The 21392-nt window shown below is 36.1% G+C and overlaps 1 protein-coding gene across 6 annotated transcripts in view; it reads right to left on the reverse strand.

Annotated features, from left to right (window-relative positions):
- Nucleotides 1-21392, reverse strand: part of PUS10 (pseudouridine synthase 10) — a 70032-nt gene that overhangs the window by 20620 nt on the left and 28020 nt on the right. For all 6 annotated transcript variants that reach the window (XM_026485255.4, XM_048222667.2, XM_026485239.4 and 3 more), the window contains exons 5-9: nucleotides 8135-8169; nucleotides 4695-4806; nucleotides 2538-2599; nucleotides 2191-2236; nucleotides 182-246 (exon numbers count right to left, since the gene is read on the reverse strand). In XM_026485255.4, coding sequence (XP_026341040.4) covers nucleotides 182-246; nucleotides 2191-2236; nucleotides 2538-2599; nucleotides 4695-4806; nucleotides 8135-8169 — 320 coding nt within the window. The remainder of the gene's footprint in view (nucleotides 1-181; nucleotides 247-2190; nucleotides 2237-2537; nucleotides 2600-4694; nucleotides 4807-8134; nucleotides 8170-21392) is intronic.

A 21392-nucleotide genomic window follows, 5' to 3' on the forward strand; every position in this document is an offset into this window, starting at 1 on the left:
AAGTGTCAGTCGACAAACATTTACTGAACACTACTACACGCCAGGTTATAACAATGACTAAGACACAATCATCATCCCTGAAATACATCCAGTTTTGTTTTAGAGATAATCCAGATTATCTCTAACATTCCTTTAATTCGAAAATTCCATGATGCTCCCATGTTTTTATACTTCTACTTACTTGCGGAAATCCTCTTCTTTTATCTTAGTCAACGCTTTCATAACTGCCATTCTAGTGAACACTGACTATATGAGGTAAAAATGAAAAGAAAAGTGTTTTATCACCTAGCCAAGAAAACATCGGAGGTGAAACACAGAACATGGTTGGAGAAATTACATCATTTTAAACCATACTTATAGGACAGAAACACTCAAGAGCTTCAAGAAAATAAAACATAAGCATTCATACTGTCATTTCGTCCGCACAACCCTCCTTTTCCATTTAGTCTATGTCCATAATACCAGGTAGATCTAGCAGAACAATTTAGCAGCAGGTTGCTAGGCTAAGAGGTAAATAGAGCCAAACAGCCTACCCTGGCATCTAGCAACTCAACATCACTCACCAGCCACAGATAAATTAAACAAATTCACCATGCCAAATAGAAGGGCATCTACAACAAATGTCCCACATTGGGTTTTTTAAATAAGAAAAGCCAAACCACATGGTAGATATACTAGGACAAATTAGTGCTGCATATATACATGGCTTACTATGATAAATCACAATTGTCTCGTCTGTTTGGAGAAATTATGCTTGACTCTAAAGTGGTACAATGTAGGCATCTCAATGGTTTGTCATCAAATCAATGCTTTTCTAAACCATATTTTGGAGAACCCCAAGGTATAGGGTTAAAACTGAAAAATAAGTGCCTATTTGTTAAGATATGAACTCTTAAGCCTGAAAGAATCTCAAAAGGTCATATAATTTGCTCTCAGCAAAAAGTCAGGAAAGCTACATACACCTATACTACTGGCCAAATGATGTGGTGTCAATGATGCTTTGACAAATATGTCCTTATTCCATTATTTGGTGCTGGTACTTGTGTATTTCCTCAAAGATAACAAAACCTGAAACAAGATCTTCAATATAAATATGGCTACAGGTTATTTGGACAGAGCTTTCCAACTGTTATGGCAAAGCAACAAGCTGCAATTATACCCAAGATGTTGAGACCTCTAATTCACAAGTGCAGAGGGGCAGGACCTAGACAAAGAGAAGTCCCAGGCCCATTGCTTCCAACTTAGAGCAACTTCATTTGTTAACCTCAGGGTGTTGAACAAACATGATAATGTTCTAGGTGTACCATGATGTGAGAAAGGTGGGAAGTAATGCTTTAGGCTTTGTCTGCATTTGTAAATTATTTCTGCACAGGGCATTCAACAAATGTTACAAACTCTCCCCACCACCCCACCCCACATCCAGTTCCAAAAGGCTCAGCAATTAATCAAAGAAAGAGTAAAGACCAATAGATGTATCTTTGGTAGTAAACTTATATTCTTTTTAACAACCATAACAGCAAAATGGATGTCAGTAAAACTAAGAATGCCTGAGACTCTGCATAAAACCAACTACCTATCTGTGGCATAAAATCTTCCCAATATCATTGCCATGCCATTCCTCCTGGCATAGTAGAAACTAACGAGACATGCTAACTAGTTTGCTCATTAACATGAAGACCAGTTCATATCAAATAAAGGGAAGTTTGAATAAAATGCCCTTTTGCAAATATAGCCTGAAATAGGCCATATTAATCCAGACTGTCCTAAGTAAAATAATTTATTTTGGATTATATTTCTTAAATACCAATTCCTAGAAAATGAATATTAGACAAAAGTTTGGAATGCTATTAACACGGATTTTCCCCAATGAGGTAATTTTGGGATTAAAACCTAAAAGTTGAATTTTTCCCAAATGGGTAACAGTAACATCATTGAAACACTGGTTCTAAATTTAATACCAGGGAAACAACCCAGACAGTGACACAAATATGAGAATGTTTGTGTTATGACTTCCTAGCTAGAGGCAAAGGTATTTAGAGTTGAAAAAAATAAAAATGTAGCAAATGGAAATATTTAAAGAATGATTCTTAGTACAATACATTGCCAGCATTTCTAATGCATATCATTTTGTTGTTAATCTGAATATTCAACTCAGACAAACAATAAAGAAAAAAAAGGAGAAATCCTTACCTGTTTGTTTTTGGCTGGCTTGAAGCAATCTGGGCATATCGCACGTCTAGGTAAAATTCAAGTTAATAAAAAAAAAGTTAATGAGTTTATTTTGGGGTGAATATAATTCAAATATATTTTATATATTTTAATATATATGGCTGCTAAACTCAAGATTTCAAGAGCAGACAAATACTAGCTGTACTGGTATGCCTATACCCTTATAGTAGACAGCACCTTTTAAACCTACTAACAGACATGACAAGTTCGGATATGCTCATTACAAAGAGGAGGAACACTGTTTCATGAAAACCAAAAAGCATTAACAATGTTACACAACTGACATTGTTGTTTACGTAGCAACTTACAGGAAGTGGCAATCCTCAACTGTTTCTGGGTGAGCAAAGACCACACTCACTTCAAACAAGCTCTAAAAATTATAAAGACAGTTTAAAAATGAGCAAAAGGAAACCAACAGCTAACCACTTATGAATGGAAATAGAAATTAATTCTCAAAGATTGGCTCACAAACAGTGACAAGGAAAACTGGAAATACTACTGTTCTCAAATCAGCTTGTTCACGGGGCAGCTGGAAAGGAAATCGTTTTGTTTTTTGTTTTTTTTACTTCTAAAGCTCATTCACTAGTGATTCTACCAAAAAAAATTTTTTTAACAAATTTTAAAATAAATTTGTATGATTTTTGTTAATGTATATAAATTCGATGTGAAGATGAAAGAGAATTCACGGAATTGGAAAGACATAACAGAAAGGATTGTTCCTGTCAATACTATGATTAGAATTATTAGTGAGGCAAAAGCATTTTATTCAGATGTTTAAAATCTCTGTGGAAGCCTTTATTTTTTATTATTTATTTTGTGGAACTTTACTCAAACTTCTTAGTGGATTTGAGTTTTAAAAGAGAGATGTTAATTTTATTATAAAAATGATACATACAAATTATAATCAAACAGAATGGATTTTTAATCCCACACCACTGAGGTAGAACACAGTAACAGGTGTGTTTCCTTCTAGCCATTTTTATGAATATAAACATAAATGTATATACTTCTTGGGATATTAAACATACATTCTTAAAATCACTTTATTTAATTAATATTATGTTGTGGACATCTTTTCATCTGTTCAATTCTAGGGACAGTTGGATATTTAAGTTGTAAACTTTTCTGTTATTAAAAAATGCTACAATGAACATCCTTGCATACAAAAAAGCACAATTTCATACTCTATATACATTAATCTTCACATAGAACAAAAGTCCAAATTGAAAAAAATGATAAATGCCATATCATGTAACAATTTTATCTTTTTTATTGGGTATTTCTGTATTTACTGATTGCATTGGACTGTCAACAAGCATATTAGCTTCTCTAGAACCATGATACTGAATAGCTAATTTTTTTTTTTGCTCTCTAATTTACAAAGTAAAATTAAAAGTATTGACATTGCTTTTACTCAAGAAAACTTCACTCATTCTGAATCTATTAGAACATTGTTGCGTCTTTTGTTTTCTATTTTCTGTTCTCACTGGTTCAACATGTAAAATTACTTATGCTTCAAAACTGAAGTTTGAGGTAAAAATATTTTGCATCAATAACTTCTCTAATTTCCAAAGTACTTTCATTACCTCATTTCCCCTCCATATATGTGTGAAGTGGTTTTATTCTCTATTCTGTCAGTATTCAGTTTAAAGGAGAGAGTTTATTCTTACTAACAGGAGGAAACAGAGCTATATAATTCTGAATGGTGAAAATTTTTTTTTAAGTATTTAGCTTTGAAAGATGGTTTTGTGATTTTACTTGAATAGGGGTGTGTCTGATATTCAGGGAATTTCCTTCAAGCAAAATCATGAAGCAATGAGGCCATACTATTAAAATCTAATTTAAGATGAGCTGGGAATATATCCTGTTTCCACATCTGGAAACCTGTTGAGCTCTTCCCTAAAATTCAGTCCATTCTGCAGACTGAGGCAAGGTCCATTCTGGAACAGGGGAGATGGCTAAGTGTTGTGGTTTCAAAGGCAGTCTTTACCTAAAATTAGAGGGACCTGAGATACAACAAAGTGGGATAGGTTGAACCCATGCTCACTATAGTTGATTGATTATATCTGAAAACAAGATTAGCCACAAATAACCAAATTTAAATAGTCTAGAGTTGACTCTACACTTATTAATAGTTACTTATGTATTTATTGTTTTATGTCAGCATATGTGTCTCTCCAATTAAACTATAAACATATTAAAGGCTTGATTCATTTCTGATCTTTAAAAGTCAATTAGGGTACACTACATTTGTTATACTCATAAATGTCTTAGATCACAAAGAAGTCTTAAAAAAATAAAATCTTTCTCAATTTAAGACTGTTAGAAATTAATATTTTAAAAGCCTAAAAATTCTCCATTGGGTTATTTAAAGAGATTATTTTGGCTAATCAAAACTCTGCCATATAATGAAGTAAAACTAGTAAAACCAGAGAATGAAATTAACAATGCTGATGACCCAATACCTTTCCATCAATGGGAACACCCAGTTCCTCTGAAAACAGGGGGTGAGTTATCCATTTGTAGGCTTCTTTTAGCTGAACTATATCATTTCTTCCCAGCGACAGACTCTGTTTTCTGAATAACATAAAAATTAATGCACTGACATGAAAAACTTTACTTTTTTTGCTGAAGGCAAGAATTTATGCAATTATTTAAAAATATTTATTGAGTGCCCAGGCACTATTTTACACATTAGATAGAAAACAGAGAATAAGCAGACAAAAATTCCTCAGCTCATGGACCTTATAATCTAGTAGAATCAAAAAACAGCTTTTTAAAATGGCATATAAGACAGTTTTTAAGCTTCAAAGTCAAAAGTATATTAATGAGTTTTTCTGAGCTAATATTGCCAGATTCCAGGATTTATATATCAGAAGACAGAAAAGTGGAATCGAAGGGATTGTTTATTGCTCAGGAACAATAAAACTGTGTATTACAATAATCTCATCCAGACTAAAAATGTTTACATCTACTCTCCTCCTGATAATGCGGCTTACTTTTGGGAAATCAATATAAAAGCTGTACTTATTACTAAAGAAGAAACACTAAATCCTAAAGCATCAATCTGCTAAAATGCTTGTCACTTTAATATCAGAAAAATGTATAAATAGAAATCTGACATTCCCCCCAAATCTACTCATGAGCCAATAAATAGGTTTGGGGAAGTCCCAGTTATGATCTCTAGCTTTTAGTTTGTACCTAAAATTGTTATAGAAAGGACTGAAGGGGGTGCCTAGCTGGCTCAGTTGGTAGAGCATGGGACTCTTGATCTCAGGGTCATGAGTTCAAGCCCTATGTTGGGCATGAAGCCTACTAAAAAATAAAGTAAAATAAAATAAGAAAGAAAGGAACTAAAGTAAAAAGAAAGAAAAACATGCATGGTATGATATTATTAAAATTGCTTGGCTAAGCTGAGAATACTGTATCACTAATGAATTAACAAGTCCACATCATTCAAATAATTAAAACTACAAATCAGTCTTATGACTATATATAGGGCTGCTTTTAACAAAAGAGATGTTAGGACCAACTTGTGAATCACTTCTTCTATATCCAGTTTTCATGATAGAAATGACTACTTATATTTAAAAAATCATTGTAATTTAATTCTTGATGACAAAAAGACACGACTAACTCCGGGTAGAAAGCAAAAAATAATTTAGCTAATGGCTAAATTTAATTGATCTAAAAAACATATAAAGATGACTTTCCTCTAAGAATACAAATTAAGAAATAGTTGATGTACACATTCATATGCTTTGGGATTGTGGTTTAACAATGAAATACTAAATCTGACAAATAATCAAATTACTTCCTACATTCAAGAACTTACTGAAACACTGTTTGAACTTGTTAAACTGTTCCTAATTCTCTGAATATCAGAAACATTTTAAGTATTTTAAAAGACTATCTTGATATTGTACTAACAGTTTAATATTTGCATAAAATAGCATCACAGTTGAAAAGTAATTAATGTATGAGGACACATTTTAAAGGATAAAACATTGAAATGGAAAACACAAGAAAACTATTTAAACATTGTTTAGACTCTAGAGAGTACAAAGAGTCGCAGCAAAAAGCAATCCTAAATATGGTTAAGACATTACTGGTATTTTAAATCCTTCATAGTCTTTGAAATACATTTACACATCTTAGTCCAGTTAAAAAAAAAAAAACAACTACAGGTTCCCCCCCCCCCCCCCCCCAGATTAAAGAGCAGTACAAAGGGTAATAGACATCTTGAAACCTTAACCTTCTATACTAGGAAAAATTTAGCACTTAAAATGCCAGATTTTCAACCCTGCAAATTCAATGTGCCTTAATAACTTTTCTAATATAATTTAGGGTGAATGTTTTCACAGAGGTTCTTAGCATATGCCTGACGGTCCTTTAGAGGAATCAGTTGTCACTGAGGTAAATTCAGTGTAAATTGAGTAAATTCAGTAAATTGAGTACTTAGTCATCTCCCTCTCTCCTGTGTCAGATAACTACTGATGAGGGAGTCAACTGCAATCACTTTTGCTATAGATACAACATGACAACCATTCCAGAGGAAAGATGAGCCAAAATATCCAAGCATGATTAATTTTTCTAAATTCCTTGAATCAGTTCTTTAATGGTGATTCCTCCACAATATTTTGAATGCAGAATGAACTACAGACACTGAAGGAAAAGATTAGCATTCTGTATTTCTTCTGTGCCAGTATCTCTATATTGAACAGGATCTTTTGGAAGAGCTAAGCTTAGTTTAAAATTCTTTGATAAAGAATAACAACAGCAACTCACAACCAATGTGGATGGAAACTGGAAACATTCAGAAAATAGCATGTCTTGACTATGCTAAAAAATTTATCAAACTTAGATCAAATTCTATTATGCCAGAATCACAAGCATTTGAGACTAATTTAACATGACCTAACTAAACCCCAAAACCTTTGATAGACATACTGCTATTACCCTTTCAGAAAAGCAGATGTGAAATAGAAAATAAAAAAAACAAAAAAGCCAAATCAATTACTTTTTTTTTTTATGAATCACTTAACCAAGTATAAGATTCTAATACAGAAATCTATACTTCTCTTTGTGTTTTTCTCTCCAGAGTACACAGGAACCTTCAGTAGTCACATGGCCCTTTTTCTATTGGTATAGAATTTTTAGTTTCAAAATCCAAAAAGGTCTGAAAAATTAAAGACTTTTTTTTTTCTTAACTCAGTTGGCAATCAAACATTGACTTGAACATGTGAGGCTGTTTGGAGACTTTATGTCTCAAACTCAGTGTGAATATTCATGTTTCACTGCAGAAACATTAATGTGTTTGATTATAAAGTACCACCTCAGACCATGGAGGGCAGGGGTATATTATATATGGTATTTATCACCATACTACACTTCTAAAAATCTAAAAAAATTCTAAATTCCAAAACACATTCGGTCCCCAAGGGTTTCAGATAAAGGCCTGTGGACCTATGTTTTAAATGTTTTGTCTATGTATAAACTCACTGTTGTTTTGCTTTAAGTAGGATTTTACTTTGTATCTTTTATAGTGTAGTTTTGTAATTTAGTTTCTAAGACTAGCATAAAATTTACTCCTTTATAATAGCTTGCCAAGCTATATTTTATAAGTTCCTAATGTAAAATATAAAATACGTATTTACATTCATGTTAAATCTACAAAAAAAAAAGAACCCACTTTAATAGACTACTACTAATGTGCCATACAAATAAACTAATTAAACAAGGTTGACACCTAAATTCATACAATAAAACTTTTCTCTTTCTTTCAATTTCTCTAGGAGCTAGTAAACTCACACTAAAAAAAAGAGATAGTAGTAGTAAAAGTACTTTAAGAATCAGGTAGCTTATATTTAAATGGTAGAAAAAATTCCCTACCTAAATTACTTACCCCATTTCCTGTTTTACCAGCAACCATGCAGCATGCTGTAGGCAATTGAGTCACACCCAGAAGAAGAGAAAAGGAGAAAAATGTTCATTGAAATGAAGTTCCAATATCATTACTAAAGGGCTTAACTAATTTGCTAATCAAACTCTCCTTTTTAGGGGAGGAGTTAGTGTTCAGAAATGTGGCAATGACCTCATTCTCATTTAAAATCAGAAATGAGGTAGATGCCACTTTGTAGTGCTGGGTTGCTTGTGGCCTAGGAACTCAACAGGTTTATCTCCATCCCCTACAGATCTCTATCAAATTAATGAGGTATAAGTGTTTAACATGAGTAGCTTACTTTTTTTCTTAAAACATCTTACTATTTCACAGAGGAAGGCCAAAAGTGACCAAGGACATACTATGTCCCTCACACAGAATTGAAGGCCTCAGTTTTTTGTTTTCATTTTTTTAATAGAGCTACCACATTTTTAACTCTATCTAATTAATGAAATCCACATGTAAGTGTTTAGAAGTAAAATGTACCAACATCTTTAACTCGCTTCAGAATATAAAAAACCTAAGATGGGTGGATGGATAAACTGATGACAAGATATATAATAAAGGAAATACAGAAAAATAGTAGCAATTATAGAATCTGGGTGGGTATATGGGTGTTCACTGTACAATTCTTTCAACCTTCCTGTATGTTTAAAAATTCTCATAATAGGGGCGCCTGGGTGGCACAGCGGTTATGCGTCTGCCTTCGGCTCAGGGCGTGATCCCAGCGTTCTGGGTTCGAGCCCCACATCAGGCTCCTCTGCTATGAGCCTGCTTCTTCCTCTCCCACTCCCCCTGCTTGTGTTCCCTCTCTCGCTGGCTGTCTCTATCTCTGTTAAATAAATAAAATCTTTAAAAAAAAAAAATTCTCATAATAAAATGTTAGAGAAAATGTTCTGGGAAGAATTAATAAAAAAACTGAAAAATTTGGTAAAGTGGAGACAATAACATTCACAATCACAGTTGTTATAAGGATTAAATTAAATTCATATAAAATGCTTTACATAGTAAGTGTGTGACACTAAGATTTCTCAGTTTGCCAGTAGGCCCCCAAAGCTGTCACTTTACAGAAAGCTAATGACATGTCTTACTTCAGTAGGACATTCTGTGAACATGACAGAAACATACATGTGTAAGTCAGTAAAATACCACATGTAGTCTCTGCATCCGCCTGTCACAAGAACGGCCGTTCATTATCGCTCACACCTACCTCAAGACCTGCCCCCCCCCACATTATGGTTCATATGTTGAATCCTGTCCTTTTAAACTTCAAATGACCAGTGAGGCACTAGACACCTTTAAAGACTTAAAGTCATTTGGAAATCTTAGGTGTATTACATTGTTCAGACATGAGTCAAGCAGAATAAATTAATTACTGGCCAAATAAGAGCTAGAACTATTCCCAATGCCTAAACATGTCATCAGTACCTTCTGATTAAGTAGTTTGTTTACTTTGCTAGCTCAACCTAGTGCCATTGATAGTACTACAAGACCCCATCCTTTTTTCCTTCCATTTACTCAAGCCCTCTTTGAAAAGTATATGGGCATGGTAAAATACACAAATTACTAGAAGTCAGGAGACCTAGCTTTAGGCTTTACTAAATTTCTGGCACTCAGTTTCCTAGTGGGTAAAATGAAAGAGTTAGGGTAAGATGAATGTAACTTAAGCTATTCTGGATGGCTAAAGGTCAACATTAATGGGCATTAGTATACTGTTTTGGAATAGAGGCTATTAAGACTTCCAGGATCATAGAAAAAAGTGAAGAAAGGTCTCCCAAAGCTGAAACCTTATAGTCAATATTGCCCCACCTTCCTCCAGCCTCCATACTTTAAGAGATCGGTAAATACTTGTTTTCTCATCCATAAAGGGATATTAATACTCCCCTTGAAGGGATACTGTGGGGATTTAATGAAGTTGTATATGTAAAGAACCAAGTAAGATTCCTGGCATGTACTTAACAAATAGTAACTATTATTGTCATTTTTGAATTAAAAACTTAACTGCAATTCACAAATGATAAAATTATTATCCTTTATTTTTTTTCTTAAAGATTATTTATTTATTTATTTGAGAGAGAGAGTAAAGCGAGTGAGAGAGAACACAAGTTGGGGGGGCGGGGCAGAGGGAGAGAGAGAAGCAGACTCCTTGCTGAGCAGGGAGCCCGACGTGGGGCTCAATCCCAGGATTCTGGGATTGTGACCTGAGCTGAAGGCAGACACTTGATCTACTGAGCCACCCAGGTGCCCCAAATTATTATCCCTTAAAAGATTTACAAGACTTGATTCCTTTCCCTCACTTCCCAAACTGCTCTCCTGTAGATAGTCCTGGAACTTCTCTCATCAATGAAATCCTCATAGGTATCTAAGCTATAGAGAATTATCTGTCCCTTCTTTGAGGGACTCAGATGCTTCTATCCTTTTTTAGTGATCTTTTTCTCTCCTCTTTTGAAGCAAATTCTGTTTTCTACAGTCACTTTCAGGTGATGCCATCAAATCTGCAATGTGTCCTGCCATCCTCTGATTATAAAGTAGGGAAGAACTGGAGGTTGCCAAGGGAAACCAGATTACCATGTGTATAACATATAAAATTAAATCAAATGTCTTCGGTACCTGAGATTTGCTAAAGGGTTTTTCCTTCCTAATCCTCCACAGGCTTCCAGCTCAAGCATGCCAGCAGGTTGGACAGAACTAATCACACAGCAGGGGCTGGAAGGCTGAACCCCAAAGAAGTCAGTGTTGCTCAATTATTCAATTTTTACTACGTGCTAATAATGTCCTAGACCTGCTTCTGCTGAGGAAGAAAAGTATATTTCTCTCTTTCAGGTCACCAAGATAATTTTAATAAATGTTCTATTCCTTAGTCAGTGGGAAAAAATCATTCTCTAGAGCAAGCAATTTAATTCTTCCTCCCCAACAGAACCAAGTGGCATTAAAGTTATCAAGTTTAATCAAATTTGGTACCAAAGGCAGTATGTCATCTCCTGAAAATTCAGGAATCACACAACTTAATCCTGGACTCTGTTTTAACTTTTTTGGAGAATTCTAGGCAAGTGCTAAATACAGCAGTTGAATAATCTGCTTGCTGAAGTGCTTGTGTACTCTGGTAACACACACACACACACACACACACACACACACACACACGGAAAGTCTATGCCTGTGAATGGCTTTAGAGCTTAGAGTTCTGAGATGGGGGTTCATCTACCACCTAGCAATGAGAGTCTGTAACAGTAGGGCCAGAAATTGAGGCTGATTTAAGCAGAGGTGGCAGGAAGGAAGGATAGAAAGAGAGGCATTAAAAATGGCATGTTGGGGAGCTACAATGCAGTAAAGCTGGTGCTTAGGGTATACATAATGTGTGCATAAATGTGAGTAGGGGTTCAACAACTAGAGATGAAACTGGCAGGTTTTAAGTGCCAAGCTAGGGCATGACTCCAAAGAATGAAAGTATAACAGAAGTGCCACATTTAGGTAAATGCAAAGTCCCATGGCAGCACAATGAATGGACAACATTTGATTTTTTTTTTTGACATTTGATCTTCTATAATTCATCTAGTCACAATATAACCATCATTTGCACGTTATTTTTCTTACATGGTAGCTTAAGAAGAAACTAAAATAGGTCTTATACCAAGTTACTTCATGATCATACATGGCAAAATATAGTTTGGGGATGGAGAGTAGTACACAGCTTTAAGAGATAACGGAGACAGCCCGCCTGGACTTGGTGACCGGCAGTGATGTTAGGGTTTCTAAATTACCACTAAGTCCCTTTTTAAAACTCTAAAATCTTTTGAATCCTATACATCTCCTGGACTCATTTATAATAACAAAGATAATACAAATATAGACTTGTACCAACAGGAAAATGTAGCTGTGGGCAGCTAGAGGTATTACCCCTTGTTTTCTCTTCTCCCAACAAACACACACACACACACACACACACACACACACACACACACACACACACATTTATGCATTCTACTTGCACACAGGCAGCTGAGAATAAGGCTCAATAACGAGGTCAGTAACAACAGTCACTCTTCTTTCCTCTTCCCACCCAGCATGCCTGCCCAACCTTTCCTTCTCCCCCTCCCTGTCCCCATCCCCCAGCTAGTACAACCATGAGCATATGCCTTACCAGGGCCTGCTCCTCACTTTGTGTCAGGTTTGGTGTCAGGCATGGTGGCAGAAAGAGGAAGTTAAGAGAGGAGGGAGGAGAATGCACTCCTATAACCATTGCTGGATTCCCCCCCTAGCTGAGGTAAAGACTCCTCATCCACGTCTCCTCACCCCTACCATCTCCCTGCCTCAATCTCACTCTGCTTTTCCCAAGTCTCTGATGTCACACCCATGATGTAATGACCAACAGAGTGGGTCTGGGTATCTCTTTTGATGAATAAAAATCAGCTATGTTTGAAAACCCACCCATATCCTCTATATTATCTTTCCCTACAGGGTTGAGGGGGGAAAAAATGAAGTGGGACATAAACCTTTCTCACTCCAGCTTTTCCTACTACTGTTGGTAATACAAATCTTTGGATAGCATTAAAAAGATTGAGCTTTTTATTTTTGACACAGCAAGAGCGGAAAAGTAAGGACAAATCAGCAAAGACAGAATGATTCTGTGGGTCAAATTAGGTTGTACAGCTCTACTGACCTAGTTCCCAGGGGAATTCTATTCCTAAGTTGTGAATTTTAAGAAAGAGAATTTCTATTGTATTTTCCAATATTCTAGGTGATGATGTTTGCGTTGCTCTGAAGGATTTAATTGGAAATAATCACAAGAGGAAATTCTATGGGGGTGGGAAGGTGGGGTAGGAATGGAGGTGGGAAGCGGGATCAGAAAAGACAGAACAGCTGCAATGAATGAAAAGCTCTGGGATAGACATGAAGAGAGATATCACTCATATGTGGAATCTAAAAAAAAAAAAAAAAAACCCAAATGAATAAACAATCAAAAAGCAGAATCAAACCTATAAATACTGAGAATAAATTGATGGTTGCCAGAGGGCAGGAGGGTCAGGGATGGGTAAAATAGGTAAAGGGATGTGGGAGATACAGACTTCCAGTTACAGAATGAATAAGTCACAGGAATAAAGAGCACAGCATAAGAAATACAGTCATATCATAGTCATATATAATATCATTATACTATAAGAGTGATGTATCAGAACAGATGGTAGTTACACTTGTGATGAACATAGCATCATGTATAAACTCGTCAAATCACTACGCTGTACACCTAAAACTAATGTAACATGTGTCAACTATACTCAAATTTAAAAACTTAATAATAATAAAAAAAGATCTGGCTCAGTCTTGTCCTTTAGTGTCATATGCTAATCAGAGGATAACTTGGCAACTGGATTTCACGTAACTCTGGAATTAGTATCAGCGAAACAAAGACATCTCAACAACTATCTGTTAGCAATGGGGTGTGGCTGAGGGGATGCAATACATTTCCTCCCGGAATTTGATTTTAGAGAACCAGCATCCTCACTGAAATACCAGTTAACGTAAAGTGAACTTGCAGAATCAAGAGACTTCAATGTATCAAAGGCTCAATTTTTTTTTAAGATTTTATTTTTTTATTTGACAGAGAGAGAAACAGCCAGCAAGAGAGGGAACACAGGCAGGGGGAGTGGGGGAGGAAGAAGCAGGTTCCCAGCAGAGGAGCCCGATGTGGAGCTCGATCCCAGAATGCCAGGATCACGCCCTGAGCCGAAGCCAGATGCTTAATGACTGAGCCACCCAGGCGCCCCCAAAGGCTCAATTTCAAGTCATAAATACAATTTTACCTCAATATTACTACCAAGAAAAACAGCTTTTAATAGTAAATGTTACATTTTAGAATACCAAAGAGACAAATTAATTGTTAATTGCTGAGAATCTATTAAATGTCAAAAAAGGTCTCTTCAATAGATAACTCAAGAATTCTATGAATATAACTATTTAAAAATTATTCCAAGTTATCACAGGAAAATTACAAGACTGAAATCATTCTGTGTGTTGAAGTTGATTTGCACAAGATATATTCTTAGGGATAAAGACTGAATTTTATATATAAAAAAAGTTAAGGTATTACTTTTTAAATATGCAACAGTAATTTGTTATTATAAAATAAAGACTTGTGACTTCAAGTGGTGGAATAAAGCCTTACTGTCTGCTTCTCCTTTGGAAAATCATCTCAAAATAAGATGGAGGATGACAAACAAAAAAAGAAACTCCATCTACAATGAAACACAAAAATTACTCATCACCCCAACTGTCCATATATGAAGACAAAAAGGGAATGCGGGAGTGGAAAGTGGCAGAGCCCAGGACGCTGGTCCTTAAGTGTTGGTAGAGGGAAATACTTGCCCCTGCAAAACCAGCCAAACTGAGGACTGGAGATGTAAGACAATACAGGGTGAAACAGACACCAGGCAAGAGGAGATTTCAACTCTGGAGACCAAATTAGAGGGATCTACACTCAGAAGCCCCTGGCAAGATGACAGCCAGAGTGAAGCCCTACAGGGAGGGGTTCAGTCAGAGTTTACAGTCTGCCTAGAGACCTGCAGCTCCTACCCTGCGCTGGGTACTCAGGCAGACAAACTCAGACCTCTGTGGACAGAAGATTCGAGGATTCATCTTTGGATAAACTGGATTGTTGCTGAGAGAAAACTTTCAGAAAATGACATACGGTCTCCCCATGTAAAAAGTCAGTTTACTACCTTTTCTCCTCCAATAAAACCCAGTCAACAAGCACCACTATCCTGCTCTATACAGACATAACTTTCAATCACTTTTTTTTTTTTTAAAGATTTTATTTATTTATTCGACAGAGATAGAGACAGCCAGCGAGAGAGGGAACACAAGCAGGGGGAGTGGGAGAGGAAGAAGCAGGCTCATAGCAGAAGAGCCTGATGTGGGGCTCGACCCCGGATCGCCGGGATCACGCCCTGAGCCGAAGGCAGACGCATAACCGCTGTGCCACCCAGGCGCCCCTTTCAATCACTTTTTAAATGCCCTATGCTTAACAATGAATGGAGAAGATCGCTAGTTATTTAGAGAAAATCTCTAACGTGAAAGAAAACAAAACGATAAACACAAAAGTAGAAAAATAATACATATATTCCCATGCACCCTTTGAGCAGCTTCAACTTATCAACATTTTGCCAATCTTGTCTTATTTCCATTTTTTTTTTTTTTGTAGAGAGAGATGGGCTCAAGTTTTTTTTTGCTTTTTAAGAAAATCCAATCCTGTGAATACCTTCCAATGGAAACATTTTTAAAAGTGATATTCTTCACTACCAATTCAACTTACAATTGAACTATTTTAGACATCAATTTAAAAATATATGAGGGAGTACACAGATTCTCAAAATTCTTTTGGGGAAGAAGGGTATATAAGCAAAAGAGTTTGAAAATCACCTACTGCACCTTAGTATAAGCAAACACCATTAGAAATGAAAAAGGGACTAGAACCACATATTTGGAGAAGGTTTGGGGTTTTCCCTCTCACTTTCTTTTATTCTTTTTAAATAACATGTTAGAAAGTACAGAATACACTGTCACTTATTTTGGAACACAATTTTCTCTCTTTCTCCACTGTATATTATCTCAACCTCAAAGGTTTTCTGTTTCTTCAACAAAGAAAAGAAGTGGGAAGGCCCCTGGGGGATGGGTAGGGGAGAAGGTAAGACCTCCTTCCTCCTACTCACTATTTCTTCCTTTTACTCTGACCATTGGATATATATAAAATGCCACTGTTACTGCTGGGGACTTGGGCAAGACACACTAAATATGGTTCAGAGTGACCACAGCCAGTGACAAGTAATTGTCCATGCCCATGTGTGTTAGGCATATATCAGTAAACAAAACAGACATAAATCCTTGCCCTTGTAAAACTGATAGCCAAGAATCAGAAAACAAGCAAAACAAATAAGTCACATACTATTTTATGAAATAAATGCAATGTGAAGTGACAAATGCAGGGGAGAAAAGTAAAAGAGGAATGGGGAATGGAAGAAGTGATTTGCAATTTCAAATAGCATAGTCAGGGAAAGCTTACCTGAGAAGGCAACATTTGAAAAAAGATATGAAGACGGTGAGGGAATAAGCCATGAATATATCTGAAGAAGAAACATTTTAGGCAGAAGGAACAGCAAGCAAAGGCCTTGAGGCAGAAGTTTGCCTGGTGTGTCCGATGAATAAACAGCAAAGAGGCCAATGTGGCTGAACAGTGGAAGAAGAGAGAAACACGTGATGAAGCCAAAGAACTGAGGTATAGTGCTAGGGTAGGGCCAGTATGAGCTTTTGGAAACAATTAAAGGACTTTGATTTTACTCCAAGGGAGATGGGGAGAATTAGGAGGGTAAGCAAAGGAAGGACTTGAACTGACTTACTTTTTAAAGTGATAGGGGACAAGCACGGAAACAGAGACAGCTGTTAGGAGACTATTATAAAAATCCAGATATTGCTCAACCTGTCTATGCACCGTCCACTTCAGGATAAAGGATATGATTTTGAAAGGTAAAGCAAGGAGGATTGAGGTCTTTTCTAGTCTGGGATCTCACTGCCTTCAAACTAACTTTTGCTCAACAGTCCTTGGCCCATTTCCTGAAAGAATAACCTGAGGCTTTAGCAGGCTATAACCCTGTTCTTGGTCCTGGTCTTGGCCAGTAACTATGCTTCACACTGTGCTAGATACCCTTCCAAGAAGGAGCTTCTGGTGCACAGGTGGCAGGAAGGAGGTACTGGGCCCGGGGAATTGGGCCCTGCAACAGTCTCCATGGGTACTGGCCTTTAGAGCCAGAGGCTTCTGAACAGTCATTATAGACAAGAAGATCAAATAGTCCAGCTCAGTGGAATTGGAGAAGGAAGTGCACTGAGGACAGATGGCTGGTATGCATAGACTGCAGGCCCCCAAAACATACTGGGCAAGGGAGGTATAGTGGCCAAAACTCTGTACCATCAAGCTTCAATCTAGGGACACTTCTGAATTCTTACTTTGGGCACAATATGGGTTTCAAGAAATCCAGCATAACCATCTGAGGATGAGATTGGTCTATGAGAGAAACTTCCCTGGGGGAGCTTCCCACCCTTCCTGCTGGGGCTAGGAAACTCTATGCCTTTCATCCAGGCCAGCACAAATCTAAATCACTTCTGTAAACTTGGCATGAGGACAAAATCAGCCACAAAGAAGACCCAAAACACCAACAAGGCCAGTTTTTTCATCTAAGTTGGGACTCTGCTCATCAGCATACAAGGACACACAACAAATATGTAAAAACAAAAATGCATGCACATAGGTATGTGTATATAAAGATGCATATATATACCTGTACAGTACAATATTCTATTCAAAGATTTCAAGAATTTTAGAAGAGTACATGCATCCTCAAAAAAATTAAATTGTTGGGGCGCCTGGGTGGCTCAGTCATTAAGGGTCTGCCTTCGGCTCAAGTCATGATCCCAGGGTCCTGGGATTGAGTCCCATATCCGGCTCTCGGCTCAGCGGAGAGCCTGCTGCTCCCCCTGCCTGTGCTTGCTCTTTCTCTGTCAAATAAATAAATAAAATCTTGAAAAAAAAAATTAAATTGTTAAATCTAGATCAGTGGTTCTCTAACAGTTTAGTTTTAGGACTCTCTACCTTCTTAAAATTTTTTGAGAAACAAATAGCTTTGCTTATGCTGGTTATATCTATTAATAACTATAATATTAGCAATTAAAACAATGAATTTAAAAATATTTATTTATTTTAGGGGCGCCTGGGTGGCGCAGTTGTTAAGCGTCTGCCTTCGGCTCAGGGCGTGATCCCGGCGGTCCGGGATCAAGCCCCACATCAGGCTCCTCTGCTGGGAGCCTGCTTCTTCCTCTCCCACTCCCCCTGCTTGTATTCCCCCTCTCGCTGGCTGTCTCTGTCAAATAAATAAATAAAATCTTTAAAAAAAAAATAAGTAAAATAAAATAAAAATATTTATTTACTTTAAATTAACAACAAAAGTAATGAAAACATTACATGTTAACATAAACATTAAAAAATGCTATATTTTTCAGACAAAATAATTTAGTGAGACTAGCAGTATTATGGCACATTTTTGCAATTCTCTTTAATATGTCTTAATAAAAGATAGTTGTATTTTCATATCTGCTTCTACATTCAATTTTCTGCAGCAGTACATAGCATATAGACTCTGGAAAACTCTACTGCATACTACTGAGAAAATGAGAATGAAAAGGCAATTACATATTATTATGAAAATACCTTTGACCTCATGGATCCCTTGAAAGGACCCTTCAGGGTCCCTGGACCACACTTGGAGAACTACTTATCTGAATGTAATGGACAATTAAGGAAAATGCAAATAATTAAAATTTGACTCAAGAAGGAGGAATAAAACCAAATAACTTTCAATAGAAGAAACTGAAAAAGCAATAAATATTTACCCTTGGTATCCTCTCAAATGGTTTTGTAAGTGAAGTCTACCAAAACTTCAAGAAACAAAACAGATTATTTCTCTGTCGTTAAAATTTTCCAAGCACAAAAGATAGAACAATTCAGGGTGCCTAGGTGCCTCAGTCAATTGAGCAGTGACTCTTGATTTTGGCTCAGGTCATGATCTCAGGGTCATGGATCCAGCCGGTGTTGGTCTCTGCACTCAGCAGGGAGTCAGCTTTGAAGATTCTCTTCCTCTCCCTCTGATCCCCCCACCCCACTCTCTCTCTCTCTCTCTCAAATAAATAAATAAATCTTAAAAGAAAAAGCCTGACAATACCACAATGTTTATATAACCTAATGCACAAACCATAATCTAATTGCATAATTTAATAACCAAACCAAAGATAGCAGAAAAATAGCAGATAATATTCATACAATGAATGACACTGGTCTTCACATGTAAAAGTGCCATTTTTAGAAACATTTAATGTATGTATCTGTACAAAGTGAAATAAATGTATAGTGTGATGAACACAACTTTCACTGAAATAACATTAAAAAAATTCAGGGTGCCTGATGGTTCAGTCGGTTAAGCAACTGCCTTCAGCCCAGATCATGATCTCAGGGTCCTGAGATGGAACTGCACATTGGGCTCCCTGCTCAGTGGGAGTCTGCTTCTCCCTCTCCCCCCCACTTGTTCTCTCTCTCTAATAAATAAATAAATCTTTTTTTAAAAAGATGAAATAAATTTTTATTTAAAAAGTAGACAATAGACTAGTCTTATGTACACACATACGTATATATGTAAAAATCTTAATAAATATTAAAAAGTCAAATTTCTATTAAAATAAAACTAAAAAATGTTTATTTCAGGGAAACGAGAGTTTAACACAAGAGAATCTATTCAATTACTTAACTATAATAAAAGTTAAAAAGAGAAAAATATAATGATCACAAATAACTACTTCTGATTAAAAAAACTTACTAAACTTGGAATAGAAACAAACTTCCTTAAAGAGTCTCTATCAGAAAAGCGTTAACAATATACTTAATATTAAAACTGTAGAAGCATTCCTATTATTGAGGGCCAAGGCAATATATACGTGATTCATTTTTAAGAAAAGAGCAGTCAGAAGAAACTGACTCCAAGAAATTTAATTCAGCAGAAAGATCTTGCTGAACAACTATAAAGAAAACAATATTGAAACCGGACAGAGAAAAAACATGTTACAAAAGAGGAACAACAGTACAATTAATGACAGACTTCTCATCATAAAAAATAGAGAACAAAAGATACTGGAACAACATATTTGAAGTGCCAATAGGAAAAAATTTTGTCAACCAAATAGTCTATATCCAGTGAGACTATCTTCTAAAATTGAAGAAGAAATAAAGAAATTTCAGATAAGCAAAAACTGAGAGAATTCAACACCAATAGATCTACATTAAAAACAAAAACAAAGAGATGCCTGGGTGGCTCAGTTGGTTAATTGTCTGCCTTGGCTCAGGTCATGATCCCAGGGTCATAGGATCAAGTCCCACACTGGGCTCCCTGCTCAGTGGGGAGCCTGCTTCTCCCTCTGCCTGCCGCTCCCCCCTGCTTATACTCTCTCTCTCTGACAAATAAATAAGTAAAATATTTTAAACAAAACAAAAACTTTAAGCTCTTCAGGCTGAAGGGAAGTGACACCAGATGACAACTTGGATCTACAAGTAATGAAAAGAACTAGGAATGGTAAATTTGTGGGTAAACATAATAGATATGCATACTGTTTTCTTTCCTTTTTAAAAAGATATATGACTGTTTAAGACAAATGTTAACACTGCATTGCTGGGTCAAAACGAATATAGATATAACAGATATACAACAATTGCACTAAGGACAGTAAATAGAAATATAATCTTGTAAGGTTACTGTATTTTACCTGATCCCAAATTAAGATAAAGATGCTTATTACAGTCCCTAGAGCAGGGGTTGGCCAAATTTTTCTGTAAAGGGCCAGACAGTACATATCTTAGGCTTTGCTGGCCATAATGTCTTAGCATACCTACTCAACTCTGCTATTGCAGTACAAAAGAAGAAAAGCCTAAAATAAACTATCTATGCTCCCAATAAATCTGACAACTTAGACAAAACAAATTTCTTAAAAGATATGAATTACCAAAAATGACACAAGAAACAGTAGGAAATCTGAATAGAGCAGTATAGACTGAAGAAACTGAATTTGTAATTAAAAAAAAATGTTCATGTTGTAAAATATCCTAAGAAATCTATAATGAAACTATTACAACTATTAAAAAAAAAAGAAATTAGGCAAGGTTATAAAAACCAACCATAGGGGCACCTGGGTGGCTCAGTCGGTTAAGTGTCGGCCTTCAGCTTAGGTCTTGATCCCAGGGGCCTGGGATCGAGCCCCTCATCAGGCTCCCTGCTCAGCAAGGAGCCTGCTTCTCTCTCTTCTCTGCCATTCCCCCCACTTGTGCTCTCTGGCTCTTTCTATCTTTTTATCAAATAAATAAATAAAATCTGAAAAAAACAAACTGTATTTCTATAGACCAGCGATGAAAAATTGAAAAATGCAATAAAAATATAATTCCACTTGTAACAGCACCCAAAACAATGAAATTCTTAGAGATACACTTTTAAAACATGTGTGAAATCTGTACACTGAAAACTACAAGTCATCGCTAAAAGAAATTAAAGATCAAAATAAATGAAGAAATATACCACATTCATACATTAGAAAATGCAATATTGTCAAGATGTCAATTCTTATCAAGTTTATCTATAAATTC

The sequence above is a fragment of the Ursus arctos genome, unplaced genomic scaffold (genome assembly GCF_023065955.2).
Source record: "Ursus arctos isolate Adak ecotype North America unplaced genomic scaffold, UrsArc2.0 scaffold_8, whole genome shotgun sequence".
Lineage (NCBI taxonomy): Eukaryota > Metazoa > Chordata > Mammalia > Carnivora > Ursidae > Ursus > Ursus arctos.